This window comes from Lissotriton helveticus, chromosome 9 (genome assembly GCF_964261635.1).
Source record: "Lissotriton helveticus chromosome 9, aLisHel1.1, whole genome shotgun sequence".
Lineage (NCBI taxonomy): Eukaryota > Metazoa > Chordata > Amphibia > Caudata > Salamandridae > Lissotriton > Lissotriton helveticus.
This window is the reverse complement of record NC_136070.1, coordinates 578290616-578311547: the sequence shown is the minus strand read 5'-3', so window position 1 is coordinate 578311547 and position 20932 is coordinate 578290616. Positions and strand designations below refer to the sequence as shown.

Here is a 20932-nt window from a genome sequence, read left to right as displayed (position 1 = left end):
TTAGCAGTGTACAAGATGTCGTAGATGAACAGAATGTACCTCGGGCAATAAAAAATCAAAGCTTCCAGGAATGGGAATTCCTAGAAGTAGAATTTTGCCTTCTAGGAAAATCAACAAATCAGAACTACACCCCTGGGTAACCACAGCACTTTTTGTTGGGCAATGCTCACGTGATGAGTGGGTACAGAATATTTGCTTTTGCCTTTCCACCAATTCCTCTGGTTATCGGGTACTCTGGGGTATACAGACAACCAGTCTAATATCCCTCACGAGATCAGACAAACTTCTTTTTCCCATTTGAGGGAGAAGTCAGTTAAGCAATATGGAAAGTGCAGAACCATCACCACCTGTTATGGTTGGTATGGTAAGTTTGACAGATCTGAGTGTGGCGTCCTAAAACAACACCGCCTTTATATAACAATACAAGACATTTTACAATACAGATAGCATTTAATAGATACTGGATTAACTACTTGCTCTTATAACACATTAAAAGTCTCCTTTATGATACTGTTGATGGATGCTTATATGGAAGAGCTCAACGTATGATCCTACCATGGTCAGGTCTACCGACAGACGAGTCTTCAACAGGTACTAGAAAGACAAATTTTGCCTCCATTGAAACATTTTGTAAATGGTGACTCAAATATCTAATTTGAAGGTGGCAGTTGTAATTTAAGTTGACTGATGACTCTGAGTTGCAAATACCAGCAGTTTAGGAACCATACTTTCAAATACACTAAAATAGAGGAATTCTATGATGACCGCATAATCTCCTACGAAACGTAATCTCACCTTTTCACGTTAATCAAGATATAAAACCACCAACGTTATTGCCAGTCCTCAGTCAAGATCTGAAAAAGTTTCATACACAGGATATTTTAAGAGACTTGATGCATAGTGTGAGTAATATCAATGCAGGGAAAGAGATTTTTATAATACCTAGTTCCCAGCACAAAATAGATTCAGTTACAAAAGCAGTTGGTAGGACCAAAGTTACCTGCATACAACTGTGTTGCAAATAAGCAACTATCCTCCCAGACTGACCCAATCCTGCAATGGTGATCTGCGTCATTTTGAAAGGCACCTCAGACAACCAATAGTATGTAATGATTCTAATAATCGCAGAATATGCTATGGAAATACTGATAACATTGTTTGACCCAACCTAGCTTCACACGGCGACCCAGAACATAATTCAGCGCAATATTTTACCCAATACTTGAACACGTAACAATTCTTTGTAGCATGTCTCTGTTCTAGATTTGCATTTGACCTTCTCAACCCACCTGTGAGGTGAAGTAGCAAGAGCATTACTGTTCATCCATATGCACACATTTGCCTCTAAATATCAAGAAGAATTAGAAAATGTCCACATCTGCAGTAAGGGAGACACTTCTGGTTGATGATACGCTAAGTCATTGGAAACCTGCCTGTGCATTTCATGTGAAAATATTGCAGAGACATGCTCTAAAACTATTCATATGTTGTCTCTCTATATGGCTTTCACTGAGCTGCCCCTGAGGCCAGAATCACATTGCCTAATCCTCAGTTGACCCTATGGACCCTGTACCAGTAAAGTTATGTCGTGCAGTTGGTATATTAAGGCTCGCTGGTGGTCACTTCAATGTCATAAACCCTGTTCAACGGGTGCCTACCAATGTTTTAAACAGCGTCTAAGGATTTGTGACAGAGGTGAGGCTGCCAGCTTGTCACGAATAATTTGTAGCGCTCATTAATTCTCTATTTTTAATGCTTTGTTTCAAATGAATGCGTTTCTTTTAAGGGACAGAGCAAGGTTTTAATTTCTTTTGATGTGTTGGCTCTTTATTGAAGGATCTTTGTTTGGACTCGAAAGGCAATTTTTTTAATGTGTTGGTGCACTCTAGTTTGATTAATAAAAAGACTATTTTCTGCAATTCTCACTGTCTTCTGCCTACAGGCCCTAGGGATGCTGCTTTGGCACAAACACGATGTGGAGAGGTCCCTTGCAGACTTGGCAAACTTCACCCCGTTCCCAGACGAATGGACTGTGGAGGACAAGGTGCTCTTCGAACAGGCTTTCAGCTTCCATGGAAAGAGCTTTCAACGCATCCAGCAGATGGTAATGGTACTTCTCGTCCACCTCCCATACCTTTTTTTTCTTCTTTTTTTAATTTCCCAATTTACTGGACATTCTCGCCCCAAATGTGATCACCTAAAACTCCCTGTGTTCCCTCCCAACACAGCGGCCACACTCGTTCACTCAGCCTTCCTGCACGCCCTTCCCAATACATTATTTGCAACCTCTTTCCAGTCACCTTCCACAACCAGCTTTCTCTGCTCATCCTCGCTCCATCTTTACTCAGCCATCTTTCCCAACCTATCCATACTAACCTCACCTGTACCCATTCATTTTCAGGTCATTTTGACATTCTTGATGACATTGTTTGTGTGGGTCCCAGTACTGGGTGTTACATGGAAAACTGGAAGAGTAGTATATTCTACACATTATGGTTTGGGTGTATGAAAATCCTAATACTAGAATGTTAGGGGCTACTGTTGTTTGGTTTGGTACCCAAGTTGGGTGAGTCTTCGGAAGCTGCATGTTAGTGTAAAGGTGTTTGAAGTTTCCAGTACTTAGAATAGTGGGGATAGCGCGCATTGGCCTTTGGATGTATGACAGTTCCATTACTTGAATTGAAGGCTATTTTTAGGTTAGGTGGGTGAGAGTCCCGCTATGAGAAAATCAGATATTCTGCATGTTTGGGCAGAATGTGTAAGGGTCCAAGTACTAAATTCGAATGGGGTGCTACTCATTAAGCCTAGGGGCGCAATGGGTTGAGTAATAAAAAAATGCTGCAAGGTAGGGTTGGCTTTTATATAACCCTCTATTAGAAAAGCTTGGGGCGTAAGAGTTTCCACACTGCAGCAGCCTGGGGTGTTGCATATTGCAACTGAGATGCAATGGCTCCAAAGTAGGCCATCATCATACTGTCTGCATTTAAAAAGCTCATGACGCTCTTGTCATCTTTTTTTTTAGTTGCCGGATAAGGTTATTCCGAGCCTGGTGAAATATTACTACTCTTGGAAAAAGACCCGGATGCGGACGAGCGTGATGGACCGCCAGGCTCGCAAGCTCATGGCCAAGAAGGAAGAAAGGTGTGACTCCTGTTCTCCTCTCTGGTTGGGAATCAGGCACACAATGTGGGCTGAAATAGAAACAGTTCTAATCCATTCTCATTTGCTTTCAGTCCTGAGGAAATGGAGGAAGGCAAGAAAGTTCCGGACACGGAAGTAGACCTTCTTGATCCTAAAAAAGAGGTAAAAATGGGTATTTGGTGGCAGTGTGAATCCCATTGCTGTAAGCGCTAAAGAATGATGTAATCTGGTTATTTCTATTTTTAAAATTGTATTAATGAGTGCCCTCAAATCTGATAGTGGTGATCTCTTGGTGGCCGGGTTACTTAAATGGGTGAACATTCCTGCCGCAACAATATTATGGATATGACAATAGAGCTTCTGAAGCGCGGTTCTAAATTTTTGTTGTTTTTACTGTTTAATTTTATTGTCTGTAATGTAATTTAGTGGCATTTTCCCCTGATGGCAGAATACATTATATTGTTATCCAGAAGGATTTAGGCACATGTTTGACAACTTGTGCATCATTAAGCTGCAGTAGTAACTTGAGTTAACAAAGACCTCATTCTGGATATTATACATATATTGAGTGTTTTCAGAGTGTACATGACTTGAGTTTTATCTGGAGGTAAAGAGCATAGTTGGCACGCTTCAGCCTTTGTTACAGCTACCTTAACCATCTCACAGAATAATGATAGTCAATAAATAGTTCTCACATAGATCATCACAGGCGAGATCGCTCCAAAGAGAGAATATTAGTCGAAAATGCACGGACTAATTCGTCATCTATGGGATATTGTTCCTGATAAAAGGCACAACTTGATCTAGGGAATTGCAGTGCACAGCAGGTAGTTTGCAGATTAGTATTGGAGGTATGACACACAAGATATCTGAGCATCCTTGTGCAATGTCGAGGTCAGAAATTCTTCACTTACCCAGTCTTTCTTTATTGGTCTTTTCTCTCTCCGACTCGGCTTCCTTCTTCCATTGCCTGTTTTCTCTTCTCTCCTCTTTGACTTCTTCCCTCTTTTCTCTGCCTTTTTCTTTTCTTCTCCCACACTATTTCAACGGTCTCTTCCTCCCCCACTCATGCCACACTTCCAATTTTCAGGAACCCATTGAGCTGAAGCAGGAGACTGTCAAAGCGGGTCCAATCAAGAAGGAGTCTCAGGTATCGCAGTACAGACATCACCCACTGCGTTCACGAAGACGCCCCCCCAAGGGCATGTATCTGCACCCTGAGGACATTAACGCCATCTCTTCCAGCCCTGATATGTCTGCTCTCGCCCTGCGACAGCTCGACTCGCAGCTAGTGTCCCTCAAGCGCCAGGTGAGCACCTCAGGGAACAAATGGTGGAGTGGGTTGAAAGGCACATGGCCATAACTCTAATGCCTGTGACTCTTGTGTGATGCAAGAAGCTACTTGAGGACTACTTTGAACAAAAGAACAATATTCTGCTTTCTCATTTACCAATATGTTGAATTAGAAAACAAAAACATACCAAATTCTGAAATGTATCCGGTTTACCTCCTGTACGTTCTCTGAGACCTGAAGGTGCTTAGAAATAATCTCTTGTATTTTTCTTTATGTATGATTTAATTATAATGCTCTCTGTGATGACTAAAGGAAACTCTTTTCACACTCTTCACATTCTCTACATGAATACGATATGTTTTTTTTTGTAAGCATGGTTTGCTAACTACATTGACTACCATAAGAGAAAAATACTAACTACATTGACTACATACAGAAGAGAGAAATACGAAATACAATGTATGTGGAGTTTATTAGTGATAGTCATTATCTTGCTGTGTAGGTGTGATGGGAACAAGTGAACTGTGAACTTCCTTCTCATACATGGAGAGGTGTAATCACAGTCGTAGTAAGCATATCAATGGCATGCGTTCTGTCAAGCAAACTAAAATCTCTTTGTATTCACTTCATGTATGTGCATGTTTTTTCCCATGTCTGAATCTGAAGAAAAAGGCTTTTGGATGGGTGCAGGGATGCTCTCACATGACTAGCTCCTTTAAGATGTGTTTTTAGATTAGACAAACTTCCACCGACACCTGCTTTCCCCAGTTCACCTCACTGGAGCAATTTCAACAAAGTAGCTTCATAAATGCAAAACGGGAAACCATTGATGCACCGTACAAACAATCTTATTTAGGCTCGCTACGGCATCCATGCGAGGGCAGGCAATATGGAGTAAAAGAAAGTGAAAGCGCACCATGCGCGCGCTGTGCTGAAACTCCGTGATCAAAGAGAGACGCCCACGAGAAGAAAGTGGAAACGCACCGTACACATCTCCTGTCCGGGCAGGCACAGGAGACCGGGAGGGTACAAACATGTCTCCCTTCCAATTAAAAGCGCGCATTTTTGACGCGCGACAACCAGAAGCTTGGGTGGAGCTTCCGTCCCACTTCCGAAGCAAAACTGACAACAGTAGTCTTGCAAGCGCTAGGCGAGACCTAAAAAAAGGTCAAGGTCAAGGTCATAGAGTAGTGCAAAAACATTGTAGATGGGTGCCTCAAATCCGCACTAGGAGAAGCTGACCCACCTAGTAGACAACTGGCCACAGACAGTGTGCCGAGATGACGGGTGTGGTTGTATATTTCTTGTTTTACCAGCGATTATCTCAACCCTCCATTAGAGCAGAGGAGGGTGCCCCTCCACCCCCTCCCCCGCTGCTAGTGCAGCAAAGGTGAAAAATAAGATGGTAATAAAATGAATTTATTACCATTTCATTTTTCACTGCTTCCAGCCCGAGCCGTGTTCAGGGCGGGGCCACTGCTGCTGACTGGCAGCAGGGGGCTGTGGTACTCATTCCAGTTTAGAGTGTACATGTTACTTTGGCTGGCTGCCTTGGGACAAGCAGTCTGACATGCGCACTTTAAACTTCTCCACCCAGCTGCCTGAGACAGCTGGGTGGCAAGCAGGCACAGGCCCCCAGTGTCTGAGGGAAGGTAAAGCCAGATTGCTCCAGTCAATCCTAGTGATTCTCTCTTTCTGACTGAGCAGCATCTGGATTGGCAGGGGGGGGGGGGGGGAGTTGGCTGAGGTTTTGGGAGTCTGTGCTGGAGCCACAGCCTGACAACAAAACGGAGAGGAGCACAGAGGAAGTAGGTAAGTAAACCCCTTTTAGATTTTATTTAAAGCGAACTTAGCTCACTGACAAGCACTGTGAGACACTCTCAGTGCCTTCAGCCTCAACTCTAGAGCGCTCAATCGTGGTCCGTTATAAACATTGTTTAAAACCGACTACGATTGAAAGCTTTGGCGTTGAGCCTAAGGGCACTGCTGATTTTTATCAGTGCCTGTTAGTGCCTCAACTATCCACCCCACCCGTTTTATCGGTTAGCAGCCTCCACTGTGTTTTACACTAAGGTACAGGCCAATATTGTCGACATGCTCCTTAGAGGCAATCAGACGACACTGTAGTCAATGAATAAGGTTAACAAAACACCTAATACCATAGGGGCTCTGCAGATATTTAAACCTGCAATCAAAAGAGGCAGCAGCACACATAGAAGAGACCAGGAGAGAATATCCTATGTTCGAGGCATGTGGGCTGCTGAATTCATATCTGTGCATAGATCGCCGCCTAGTGTTGGGTCCGGATGATTGCACTTTGTTGTCCTGGAGGAGTCTTCGAAGTATCACGAGATAGGTGACTCCTCCCCTGGACTACAGTGCGCATGGGCATCCTTTCCATGCTCAGATTGTTTTTTTCCGCCATTGGGTTCGGATGCAAACTCCTATACTCCAACTCTGAATCAAAATAAAACTTTTTAAAAGGCCAAAAGGCCTTCGACTACGTCGGTATTGTTCTCGTTCAGTACCTCTCTACTCCATACAACCTTCCATCTCGAATCGGTCGTCGACGCGGGCCTTTTCGACGCCACGTGAGCCGTTTTTAACAACAAATACATGCTACATGGGAACCAGTTTGTGCAATTAACACTGTAGCAACAACCACAACAAGCCAGAATGTTTTTTTCGTAGCAGAAACAAGACTAGAGTCCGCACCTCAAGAGGTGTAGCCTCGCTGTCATCAAATGTGACTGACCTTTGGGTGTCCCCTCACCGTAGGGTGGAGGATAAAGGGCTTCCTAAGCACCTGGGAGCCCGTATCTTAAAACAACTTGGTGCTAAACCCTATACAACACAGGTATTGGATAGAATTCATATAAACTTTACCAAACAAAAGATTAGGAACACATACTCCAAATGGAGGTTCAAGAACAACTACAAAGGGTGGCAACAGATCGTGCCCCTAGAGGAGAGAAACACCGGAGGCTTGTCAGTTTAACTCCCGGTCCCAGAACAAGGCCAGGAGTCCATACCGAACCTACATTTTAACAAGTTCGTAAAAACCCCAAGGGTTCCAGATGAAAACACTACAGGCTGTCATACCCCAGTTAGTAAAGGACTTCTTGGTGACCATAGATTTACAGGACACCTACATCCACATTCCTATACACCCTCCACATAGGGGATACCTCAGGATTGTGGTGTTGGGGGTACATTATCAGTTAAAGGTGTTGCCTTTTGGTATAAAGCTCACCAAGAGTATTTGCGAAGACCATGACCACAGGCTTATCCCACCTCAGGAGAGGGACTATTCATGTGCATACTTACTAGCACAATTGGCTAGTAAATAAAAACATGTCCGAGCAATGCATTACCAGCGGTGAAAAGGCGGTGAAGCTGCTTCATCAACTTGTGTTCAGAGTGAATTTGAAAAAATCTTCCCTATTCTAGAAACTAAAAATACTTTCCGTGGAGGGATATATCTGAATACAGTAGAAGAAAAGGCGTCCCCTACTTTGAAGAGATACATACATTGTAGGAACAGGCTTTCCTTTCCCAGATGTCTCAGTGTCTGATGGTGTAGATAAAACTTTTGGGTATGATCTCTTGCATTCATTTGATCCATTACGGCAACTTCACATGAAACCTTTTCTGGAATAGCTAAGCACCAGTAATCGCACACAATGGGAAAGTGGGAGGTTCTAGTGGTTCTTGTAGACCAAGTCAGCAAGGAGATGAAATGGTGGAATATAGAGAACATGTTCAAGGGGAGGGTATTCAATACACCTCTACCCAGGTCATTATAATAGATGACCTACACGTGGGCTGAGAAGCACACATAGGACAGCCAGGAGGGCTGTGGTGCGTCTTGGAGGCAGCCAATCACATAAATTACTTAGAGTTAAAAGTATCTTCCTGCCGCTTAAAGCATCCCAGAGCCAAATTCGTGGCAAGAGAATACTAAATTTTAACACCCCACCATTATGTTGTATCCAAATGAATAGTCAGCAGACTGTCTCCTACCGTCTCTCGAGACCAGAACAGTCTATTTACAAGTGGACACTTTCAAGAAACATGTATCCGTTAGCAAACCACTTTTCACGGGTGGAAAACACTCTCATCAAAACACTTCCCACAAATGGGACCTAAACCAAGCTTTGGAATGCATACCATTTCAGCTGTGGGGAATACTTCTGTCTGTCACGTCAAGGCACTACCATCCCCATTCTCTGGAGAATGCACTGTCGATACCTGGTGTTTATTTTCCCTTTCCCTCCAGGAGCACTGATTCTCCTAGTGTTGGAGAGGTTCAAGACATCCATGACTGATTCTAGAGGCTCCCAGGTGGTCATGTCCGCCTTGGTTCTCTTACCTCAGAGGTCTTCAAACTTTTGTAGGTTGAGCCCCCCCTGCTGAATCTTTTTAGATGTTGGTGCCCACCCACCACCTAACATAAATTTCAGGAACCTGGCACACTACACAATCGACTGCCATGCACATATCATGGGACATATCCAGCACATAATGTTCAACACAATAAGAGTGTTTAGGACACTGCAGGTTTGTGAGTGGGTGTGGTGAAATGACAGACGCTTATTACACAGCTCAAAACACAATTTTCCAAGATAAAATGTGCGCAACTTGTTTTTATTTGGATGCCTTGTTTTACACAGGACATAGATTATTAATAACACCACCAACATAAATGTGACGGGTGTGCCTGTTTTTCGCCACAGAGACGGTCCATCTGTGGATGGGTTTTTGCTACTGCCATCCTCAGGTTGTGCTCCACATCCAGTCTTGAACAGTACTTAGTCTTTAATACCGCAAGTGCTGAGAACCCAATCTCACATAAATAGGACATGCTGAAAGGCAAGAGAGTTTTGATAGCTGTTTCTCTCCAAGTTGAATATTCTGCAGACATTTTCAGCCAAAACAGTGACTGTAAATTCGAAAAGTGTTTACATCTAATATTCAGAGATAGTGATGTGTGGTTTTACTGTTGTAACAAAGCAGGAGCCCACTAATTTTACAGCGAATATCTGTGATATCCTCCAATAGCTCATAGACGAGGTCCCATTTTGATCTAAAAAACTTTTTTATGGTTGTTACATGAAACAAAACATTTCTCTGCAAAAAGTAATAGACTCTCACATCAATCACATTAAAAAGAAATGAAACAAAACTGTATTTACAAGAATCTATTTAGGAATTATTCCAGGCCATCAGGGCAAAAAACAGAGCTGCCTCTATCAAGGGCCCCCCTGAACGGCTGGATTGCAGTGCCTGTAAATGTATCCTTTTGTAATTTAGGACAAAAACCTTGATGGGGCACGACTTACCCATACTTGTGTACAGGGGCGCAACTAGACCCGAACTTCAGGTGGAGGCTAACACTTCCAGCCAGGGCTGGCTCTAGCACTTATCGCACACAGTGCAACAGTCTGTTTTGGTGCCCCCTCCTCCATTTCCTCCTTCTCCATGAATTCCCTCACTACCACTCACCAACAATGCATCTCAACTCTCTGTAGCACCTTTCAGCCAGTGCTGGCCCTAGCACTGGTCGCACACGGTGCAACAGTCTTTTTTGGTGCCCTCTTCCCCCATTTCCTCCTTCTCCATGAATTCCCTCACTACCACTCACCAACAATGCACCTCATCTCTCTATATAGCACCTTTCTGGCAAACATTTCATTTTTTTATAGCACTACTCATTGTTTACTCCCACTCCGTTCTTTGATCTGCATGGTACACATTCTTTATAGCAGGCACATTAACCCTCTGTGCTGTGTGGGTGGCAGTACTACCTATGTAAGTGCATGGAGAGCCATGGGAGTGCCCGGTGAGCCAAGGTAAGTAGGGTAAGAGGAGTGACTGCAGGGTGAGTGAGGTGACCATATGAATTTGGGTGCGGATGTAATTGCAGAGTGGGACGAATGAATGTATGGGTAATGATGGGCTTATTTGAGTGAGATCCCAGATTGAGCAGTGAGTGGGGCAGGTGAGTGAAGTGTCACATGAGTGCAGGTTGAGTAGTGTGCTTGTGTGACTGCAGGGTGAGGTACAGGGTAAACAGTGCAAGGGAGTGCAGAGTGATCACTGTGAGTGCAGAGTAAGCAGTTTGCTCATGTGACCGCAGGGTAAGTGAAGGGAGATTGGTGTGAGTTCAGGGCGAGTGGCATAAGTGCAGTGTGGTCACTGTGAGTGCAGGTAAGTGGGTGAATGGTGTGAGTGCGTCGGGGTCAGTGTGACTAGATTGTGATTGCTGTTTTGAGGGCAGGGTGACCGTGAAAGTGAAGGGCAAGAATGAGGAGTGAGTTGTGTGAATTCAGGGTGCATTCCCAGACACTTGAAGTAACTCAGCAGGTTATTGACGGCAGTATAGGGTTTCAGATATGTTAGATTATTGCTATTCTGGCATTAACCAGGGTTCAGGGTGGAGGAAATAAATGTGCTGATCTTGCAAAAAACTTCCAGTTTTATAATTAGGGTTGCCAGCTCATTATTTTGATGTCCCAGGCGGTACAAAAATAAGCAGTCACCTAAAGCTGTATTGTCAGCACTTGTCTGTGCCTACTTCGAACAGCACATATAAATAGAAAGCACTTTTAATTATTTTCTAGGGCTGTTTGAATTATCCATGACTGATAATGAAAGGGAAGAAAGACAGAAAAGTAACTTTACAAAGGAATAAATACTACTTTATTTATAAGCATATTTATTGTCAAGACAAGTAATTTGCAGGCTTTTTAAACAACACATGGCTGGCTGGCATTTTTCTTTTGGCAACTTGAAGCCCCTTTAGCCCTGTGGGGCATTGTGTGCCTGCCTGTGTAATTGTAAAATAAACTTTGTCTCCTTTCTGCTAAGAGTTAACCATCCCAGGAAGGGGTTGAATTCATAGAGCTGAAATGCTTCAGCTGCAGTGGGAGGCAGGATGTCTCCTAAAACTGAAAGAAAGTAAGTCATTTCAGCTGCAGTGGAAGGCAAGGAGTCTCCTCCGCTCTATGAAATCGAACCAAAGGAAAAGGACTGTCTGTTTGTTTGCTTTCGATTTTATCAGAGGAGACTTTTGCCTTCCGCTGCAGCTAAAGTCTTTCAGCGCTACGAATTAACCCCCTCCTGGGACGATTAAAAATAACTGTTCGCTCTTAACATGACAAAGCAAGGGCCCCATCTAATTCCCCTCCCTCCCCTCTCCAACCCTCTGTTATCAGTGTTCTGCCGAACAAAAATTTCCATTTGAAATGGGGGAAGACTTGCGACACCGGACAGGAAAAGACAAACAAAGGTAAGATTTCAGGGTGGAGTGCGCGCCCCCCCTGGGGGGGGGGGCGCGCTCCACAGATTGAAGAACTCTTACCTTCTACAAAGAGCATAGGGCATTTGTACCCAGATCTCTGTACATAAAGGCACCCCACAATGCAAGTGCAGAAGATGTTTCTCCTGAAACCAGGAGAAATACATGGAAAATAATGCACACCATGGGAATATAGATTGTCTTAAAGCTGTTCGGTTTTGCAGCGTGAATCTTTGTGGATTCACTATGCTGTGCATTATTCTGCCATCTAGTGGTTGGATCTGGAATTGTAGTCTTTTTTTCCGTGGCCCTGGTGGGCGTCGAGATACTACCATTTGGTGTCCTTCGTGACGTCGATGCGCTTCTTCTGAAAGCTCCCACCTTTGGTCGCCATCTTCAGATTCTTTTTTCCGCCGTTGGGTCTGGATCGTTGTCGAGGAGTTCCACAATTTTGGCAGAGGAATCAACGGAAAACGGGAAAAATCGATAAAATCGAGGGTTATCAACGCACCCGACTACAGGTCAGGTAGCCGGGACTACTAAGGAGAAGAACATTTCGAGAGAACTCTGCGTTCAAACGAGAGTGCAGGAATGGACAAACCCCCCTTCAAGTTTTGCACGAATTGCCACCACAGATACACCCAGAAGGACCAGCATCCAGTCTGCAACCTCTGCCTACTGCTCGACCACAACAGCGAGGACTGCAACGCGTACTCGGCGTTCACACCCAAGACCCTCAGGGTAAGAGAGGCAGAGAAGGGCAAACCACACCATGCAGGGGCCACCTCCATCGCGCCGAGACTTGGGCCTCTCCAGTGGAGGAGGACAACATCGCCGAAGGACCAGAGGACTGCACTGTTGTCGAAGTCCATAAGAAAACATCGAAGGAGGTAAGAGTCGACGACCCCCAAACACTCGACCGACACTCGAAAGAGTGAGACAGTCCTTGAAGGGAACAGTGCCGTCGACAAAAGCAACTGCACCCAAGGACAAAGAGCACAGCGGATCCTTCGAAAAGGACTCCCGGACGGCGAAGTCTCTTGAAAAATCAAGGTCGTCAAAGGAAGCCCCCGAAAAGGACTCCTCGACTCTGAGAAAGGAAGGGTCGACAACTGCTTCGACAACGTCGACGACCACGAATCGCTCAAGCCCTCGACACCGAACTGGCTGCCAAGATGGGAAGGAAGAAAAGGAGGCTCGAGGCCGAAATGGCAAGCATCCTGCAGCTGAAGAAGGACTTCGACGACCAGATGAGTCAGTACACCATCCTGACTAAGTCCGAGGTCGAAAGGGGCTTCGAGGACCCTGAACCGCCGAAAACACGTGAATCGGTCGAAGAATAGTAGTTAGAGGCCCTGTATTACTTCGAGGGAGAAGGCAAGGAGGAACAGCCGTCCTCGGAGGTGCCAGACTTAGAGTGGCATGACCTCGACGCCGAAAGAAGGAGTAGACGCATACCCTTCGAGGCCTTCATAATATGGTGGTCAAGAATGCTGCACAGACATATGGGGTAAAATTGGAGGAGGAAAAACCCAAGGATCAGTGCCAGCCGATTCAATAATTACTGCAACAGCTAGGAAGAGGGCCAATGTGCCCTGAAATGCAGGACCACCTCCTGACAAGGAGAGTAGGAGAATGGACCTCACGGGGAGGAAAGTAGAATGGAGTGCGGCAATCCAATGGCGCATCGCCAACTCCAATGCCCTAATCAACGGACATGCATACCAGCACTGGGAAGAAGTAGGGCAACTCCTGAAGCACCTACCGGAACAGTAACAACAAAGGGCAACCCACCTAGTAGAGGGGGGGGGGGAAACATGTTTAAAGTCGGTCTTGGACACAGAAGAGCCGTCCAACAGGCAGATGATGATCGGGGTGACAGAGAAGGCAAGCATGGCGTAGGATTTCGGGCTTCAAGCCTGAGGTACGGAATAACATCCTGAACACGCCTTTCAATGGAGAACAACTTTTTGGAACACCAGTTGACGAAAAGTTAACTCAACTCAAGAAAGATAACGAAACTGCAAGGTCCATGGGAGCACTGCAGTTCAGAGGAATAAGAAGGGGTACGCCCTCAAGAAGGCCAAATGGTAGGGGAGGCAACCAACCAAGTACCTTGCACCAAACCTTCCAACAAGGTTATCAGGGAAACGGCCAGGGACAGCAGCAACAGGGACAGCAGCAGCAGAACTGGTAGTACCAGCCACGGGGCCAGTCCTTTCGAGGTCGCTCAAACGGACGAGGACAGGCACGGAAAGAAGGGCAACTACCTACCTCCAAGTGACTTCGCCAAAAAGCAGACGCCCACCCAGATAACACCTCAAGGGGGGCATTCAAAGAGAAAAAAAGTCCAAGAACAAATTTCACAAGACAAACAGTTCCCCGAACATATAACATCAGTAGGAGGCAGAATAAGGGGCTTCCTCCAAGAATGGAAGAAGGTCACAACGGACAAATGGATACTAAACATCATACAATACGGATACTGTATAGAACTAATAAAACAACCTCCAAAGAAGAAGCCAAGCAACAAGTCACTCTTGCTACTAGAGGCACAGGAACTGCTCAACAAGGAGGCACTAGAGATAGTACCATACAGGGAAAGAAACAAGGGTGTTTGTTCAAACTACTTCCTCGTACCAAAGGTAGATGAAACACTAAGGCCTATCTTGGACCTAAGCTTCTTAAACAAGTTCATAAGGACACAAAGATTCAAAATGACATTGCTGTAAGAAGTAATACCCCAGGTACAGGAAAGGGATTACATGGCAACTATAGATTTACAGAACGCGTACTTGCACATCCCCATCAACAAAGGGCACAAACGCCTACTAAGATTTGTGATCAGCAAGACTCACTACCAGTTCACAGTGCTCGCATTCGGGCTCAAATCGGCACCAAGGGTGTTTACAAAATGCCTAGCAGCAGTAGCAGCGCACCTAAGAAGGCAGGGAATACATGTATACCCCTACCTCGATGACTGACTGGCTCGTGAAAGCAAGCTCCTACAGCCAGTGCAAACGCATCCAGCAGGTAATACAAACACTAATCCAACTGGGTTTTTCAATCCATTGGGGAAAGTCGTCAATAGAACTGGAACAGCTGAAGATATTCTCAGGGGCAGAGATTAACACCATACAAGGCAAGTTGTTCCTCAGCACAAAGAGAATTTTGGCAATACAGAAGGAAACACGTCCGTACTGCAAGGGTCAAGTTCTGACAGTGAGGACGGTGAGCAAACTAATGGGAATGATGGCGTCATGCATACACCTGGTCCCAAATATTCGACTCCACATGAGACCATTCCAGGAATGGATACAGCAGCAATGGTCACAGGCAACAGGGAGTTGGGAAGATCTAGTGGTTGTCACACACTCAGTGCATCAGGAAATAGCGTGGTGGATCAAGGAAAACATATCAGAGGGGAAACCATTCACACAAACAACTCCCAATAGTGACCCTCACAACAGACGGCTCCCAGATGGGGTGGGGTGCGCACATGAACAAACTCAAAGTGAGGGGGTTATGGTCACAGCAAGATGCGCTAAAGCACATCAACTACCTAGAGCTAAAAACTGTTCCTAGTCTTGAAAGCCTTTCAGAAGGAGATGTACGGAAACAGGGTGTTGATCCAAACGAACAACACAACCACCATGTTCTACATCAACAAACAAGGTGGAACACAGTCAGTAGCACTATCCGGACTAGCACAGGAAATATGGACATGGGCCATTCCACTAAGGTAGACCTACTAGCAATACATCTCCCAGGGAAGGACAATGTGGAAGCAGACAGACTCAGCTTACAGACATCAGCATCCCACGAATGGGAGATCAACCAGCAAGAAATACAAAGAGTATTCCGGAAGGGGGGACACCGCAAATAGACCTATTTGCAACACACCAAAATGCAAAATGCCAACACTTCGCATCCAGGCAACCAGACCATCAAGGAATGCGCTATGGATACATTGGTCAAAGACATTTGCATACACTTTTCCCCTGATACCACTGATACAGAGTACTCCTCAAATGCAGGATCAGCAACATGTTGTTAATACGAATAGCGCCTCAGTGGGCCAGACAGTCCTGGTTCTCACAAATAGAGGAAATAGCGCAAGCACCTGGACACAGATTCCCAAGAAGGGACCTGTAAACAATGTAGAATGGAAGGGTGCTACACCCAGAGCCAGAGAGCTTCAGCCTAGCTACATGGTTCCTTAAGACCTAGAATTTGTACACCTCAAACTACCAGCAAGCACAATGGTAGTGCTCAGGGATGCAAGAAGACCTACTACAAGAAAGTGCTTTGTAGCAAAGTGGAAAAGATTCTCCGAATGGTGCCTTACGGGAGAAATTGCAAAGGAGAATCACAAAGGAATCAACAGTACTAAGATACTTAACGCATCTACTACAAAGTAAACAAAGCTACACATCCCTACGGGTGCACTTAGCGGCGAAAGTGGCTTACACAAGAGGAGAAACAGGGAAAAGTTTCTTCACCTCCCAAGTAGTAAAAAGATTTCTAGAAGGAGCAAAGAGAATCGCACCTCCAACCAGAATGCCAGCACCAGCAGGGAACCTCAACGTAGTGCTAACTCAATTGATGAAGGCACCATTTGAGCCTATTCACAAAGCTACACTGCACATGCTCACGCTAAAGACAGCCTTCTTAGTGACTATCACGTCACTACGAAGAGTAAGTGAATTGCAAGCGCTAACACTTCAAGAGCCCTACCTGCAAATACACAATGATAGGATTGTAATGAGAACAGACCCACACTTCATGCCAAAGGTGATGTCACGGTTTCACATCAATCACACAATCCAAATACCTTATTTTTTCCAAAAACCAGCCACAAACACAGAAAGGGCGCTACACACACTGACCAGGAGGGCTGTAATGCATCATATAGAAAGGACAAAGGAGTGTAGAAAGACAAAGCAGTTCTTTGTTTCCTTTGCCAGCAGTTTTTTGGGACAACCAGTTACCAAAAATACCATTGCACAGTGGATTGCACAAACCATACAACTCCGCCACAAACAAGCAGGACAACTGTTACAAGGAGCAGCTCCTGCTCACTCAACAAGGAAGAAAGGAGCAAAAATTGCGTTTTGGCCAACACACCAATCGAAGACATTTGCCAAGCTGCAACATGGTCTTCAGTGCACATGTTCACTAAGCACTACTGTGTAGATATCCAAATGAACAAGGAAGCGCAGGTGGTACAGAAGGTCTTACAACACATATTCAGTAACCAGAGCTCATCTTCCACCCAGCAACCACAATAAGGACAAACCGCTACAAAGTCTATGCACGGCATAGTGAATCCAGAAAGATTCACGCTGTAAAACGTATAGTTTCTTACCTGTCGGTGTAGTTTTGTAGCTTGAAGACTTTCTGGATTCACTAGCAAACCCACCCTCCTCCGCCAGAAAGATGTGACAGGAGGAAAGGGATTAAAACTGGAAAAATACTTTAAAAGATTAAAGGAAAAACAAAAGGAACACAAGACAAGAAAAAAGAATCTGAAGATGGCGACCAAAGGTGGGAGCTTCCGGAGGAAGCTCGTCAATGTCACGAAGGACACCAAATGGTGGTATGTCGACGCCCACCAGGGCCACAAAAAAAAGAAAGAAAAAAGACAATTGCAGACCCAACCACTAGATGGCGGAATAATGCACAGCATAGTGAATCCAGAAAGTCTTCAAGCTGCAAAACTACACCGACCGGTAAGAAACTATACGTTATTACAGTTAGGTAACTGGCATCTTATGTGCTGTGGGTGGAGTGGTGCATATTCCTGTGCCTAAACCTCTGTCTACATGGATGTAGTTTCTCACATATGGGTGTTCGTGTGCGTAAGAACCGCATCTGTTTTTACTACTTCATGTGAGATGTCACACCACTTTTTGAGGGTGATTCCATGCCTGTTTCTGTTGACTGGAGTGCTTGTATTTTGACTCTACACATTGAAAATTCAGTACTTGGGTTCTCTTTGCACGTGTGTCTTACAAATGTTAGGAGATTGAAAGATTCATCATACGAGTACTTAGTCGAAAGTAAGCGCTATGTATTTGGTTTCGCAGGGGCATAAACCTGCCTAATCTTTGCACTCGGGCCGCCTCATTAAGTGAGTTTATGGGAGACAAGGTCAGACCGGCACCATGGTCGAGGCTTGGAGGCAAGATGGAAAAAGAATGCATGAGTGGAGGCTGGTCTAGCAGCAGAGTATCTCCCAAAGGCTCCTTCCTTCTAGAACACGTTTGGGTCGTGGAAAGTTAGGAGCTTCTCGCTAATTACTATTGAGAGTTATTTAGAAAAGCTTGGAACTGACCATTTACTGTGTAGAGCTTTGGCCCAAAATAAGAAACCTGTAGTAAACAAGGATGTAGCTAAGGTGGAGAATCAAATGGGAGACTTCCCCAGACTTCTGCTAGGTTGACTATAGTTGATTGTGCAGAGCTTAAAGCACTTGCAACCTTCATGACGTGACCGCTTGCCGACTGCAGGACAAGGACTGTGCATAGATCTCAACAAGATGAAGTGGTTGGTAGATGTGTGTGGCATGCGGCTAACAGATCCCAGCCTTTTGTATGTGGGCCCAAGCGACAGAAATAGGCTGGTGGTCTTGACACTCCTGAAGGCCAGCCAGATCACAAACGGCCATAGGATAGAACGTGGAATCGGAGGAGAGACTGCTAGAACAGTGAGAATGGGCTGTGACCACGGAGACAAAAAATACATGTTTCTAAAAGACAATAGGTCTCCTGGGGACCTCCATGGACAAAACAGGGCACCAAAGCCGACTTGTGAGACAGACCAGTTCAACCAGGGTTGGCACTGGTCATTAGGAAGATTTTGTCTGGAAATGAGTTACCACGCTAACTCCCACTCACTGTGAACTTCAACCTGGAAGTAACTGTGACGTTTGGAAGCTGTGATCTGTGCCTGCCTGCACAGAGTAACTGACTCATCCAGCCCCTTCAGCCTGACTAAAGGCAGGAGACAACCTGGTACTGGGATTCATGCTGTGATAGTGGAGTGAGAGAGAGTTTTCCGTAGCAACATTGTGTTGTTTGGTAGCATAGATCTCTTCTAGAGTGACATGCAGTGCCTTATTCCTCATTTTAATCAAAAAATATTTTTAATGTTACTAAACTGTCATTTTATTTGTACTGAGTGGTTTCTTGATTCAGATGTTGTGAGTATTGCTGATCCTTAATGTGTTTTCTGAAATAGACTTCCCTCTCAGTTCCTTGCTATAATATGAGGCTGGTTTACAGAAGCCGTGTTTGCCTGTCTAGGAGCTACATTTGCACAAAGGTGGAGAATTTGAGCCACTCAGTAATCCGGCTTCCTGCATTTTCCTTCTCCTCTGTTTTGTATGTTCTAGTTATTCCTCCTATGAATGATAACATGTGATGAGAAACTGACTGTGCCCCATAGTTACTACCAGCAAATGGCAACTCTTTAGGGTGGTTTCTCAGAATTTGAGATACCGGTTTGCTTACGGGTTCTTGAACTTTTGCAATGTTTTATTTGTTCTCTCTACATGGTTGTCACGGTGACAGTATCAGTTGGTATGCTAGCACTGAGGTACTTCATGGTCGTGGGCACTCCATTACCTTCATACATTATTGTCACGTAACATGTTAATCCTTTCTGACAATATTTCTGCTCTTCACCACTCAGGTCCAGTGCATGAAGCAGATCAACAGCAGCATGAAGCAGTGCCTTGAAGGTGGCATTGACGACTTCAGACCTACTGAGGTAGGAATTTCCTGCCTTATGCTTCAAGGGATGTGTGATGTGGGTGCTTAAGAGTGAATAGTTGGCTGTATGTCTCCTCTTTCCTCATGCTCCCTCACAAGTGGCTGCTCATATGCCTTCTAAACCAGTGGTGGCTATTCTTATAGGAGTAGTCTAAAAATCCTTTAGTTTTGCAGCATGAAGCTTTTCTGGATTCACATGCAGTGCACTATTCTGCCACCCAGTGATTGAGTCTGGAATTGTCCTTTCTTCTCTCTTTTTGTATTATTTTTATTATTATTCATAATAATATTGTGGGTGTTGTCATTGATCACCATTAGGTGATATATCTGTACCTATCTGGGCGCCCCAGTAGTTGTGTGTGGTCGCTATCTTCAAATTCTTTTTTTCCTCTGTTGGTTCTAAATGTTGGTGGAAGGAGCGCTGAAAGAATCATGGGTAAAATCAACAAACCTTCCAAATAGCTTGAAGAAAAGCAGCCCGACAACTAGCCTCCCACCATGCCAGAGTTGCATGAAGAACATCATGGGGAGTTTTTTGGCTAGGAGGATGAGGTTAACACTGCAACCCTTGACCAGGAGCCACAGAAGAAAGACTGGCAAGACCTTAATGCCAAATCCACAGAGGAAGGTGTAGACCTATACCTTTCAAGGCCTTCACTGCTGTATGACCTAGCAGTGTACAACGCATTCATGAAGAGAGCTGTGGACATCTACGGGGTGCATCTCGAGGAGGATTCACCAATTCATATGCACTCTTGAACCACTAAGGTCACCAGCAGTGAAAAGAGGTTGGGGGCCTCATGCAGTACCTTCCTGATGAATACAAGAAAGCAAAAACAGTAATCCTTGATGGAAAAGTCATCAATCATTCAGTTAGCTCTCTATACATGGCAAGCAGGCAACCCTGGAGTATGCCTGGCTGCAAGCCTTTGGGTTCCAGCTCCAAGGTGCCAGCCTCAGTCATCAACATGCTTTTTACAGGCAACACCCCCTTTGGGCTAGTGGTGGAAAAAGCAATGGGTGTCCTTCAGATCAACACTCTTTCAAGAGGAGTGCCATAAAGGCAGGATAGGGGAATTCCTCCACTAATGATGGTCTGTCACCACAAACAAGAGTACTCACTATAGAATTGGTATTGTTTTGAGCAGCTCAAGAAGCCACCTACAATCCCACCAAGGGTAAAGATTTGCTCTGAGAAGGAGTTACTTTATTAGTAACAGGAAGTAAAAGCACTACTTCAATGAGGGGTGATAGAAAGGGCCCACAAAAAAACTCAAATAAGAGGGGGTCATCTTCACCGGTCATTTAATCAGACTGAAGCCAAATAAGTTGTTAAAGGCCAATGTTAGGCTTCAGCCAACTAAACAAGTGGATGAGAGCTCAGCATTTCACATCTTTACAGGATGTTCTACTTCAGCAGAA

General features: G+C 44.9%; 1 protein-coding gene across 7 annotated transcripts in view; it reads left to right on the top strand.

The window, feature by feature from the left end:
- Window positions 1–20932, top strand: part of RCOR2 (REST corepressor 2) — a 248168-nt gene that overhangs the window by 182689 nt on the left and 44547 nt on the right. For all 7 annotated transcript variants that reach the window (XM_078660543.1, XM_078660539.1, XM_078660542.1 and 4 more), the window contains exons 6-10: window positions 1943–2104; window positions 3023–3141; window positions 3234–3303; window positions 4232–4450; window positions 19431–19508. In XM_078660543.1, coding sequence (XP_078516669.1) covers window positions 1943–2104; window positions 3023–3141; window positions 3234–3303; window positions 4232–4450; window positions 19431–19508 — 648 coding nt within the window. The remainder of the gene's footprint in view (window positions 1–1942; window positions 2105–3022; window positions 3142–3233; window positions 3304–4231; window positions 4451–19430; window positions 19509–20932) is intronic.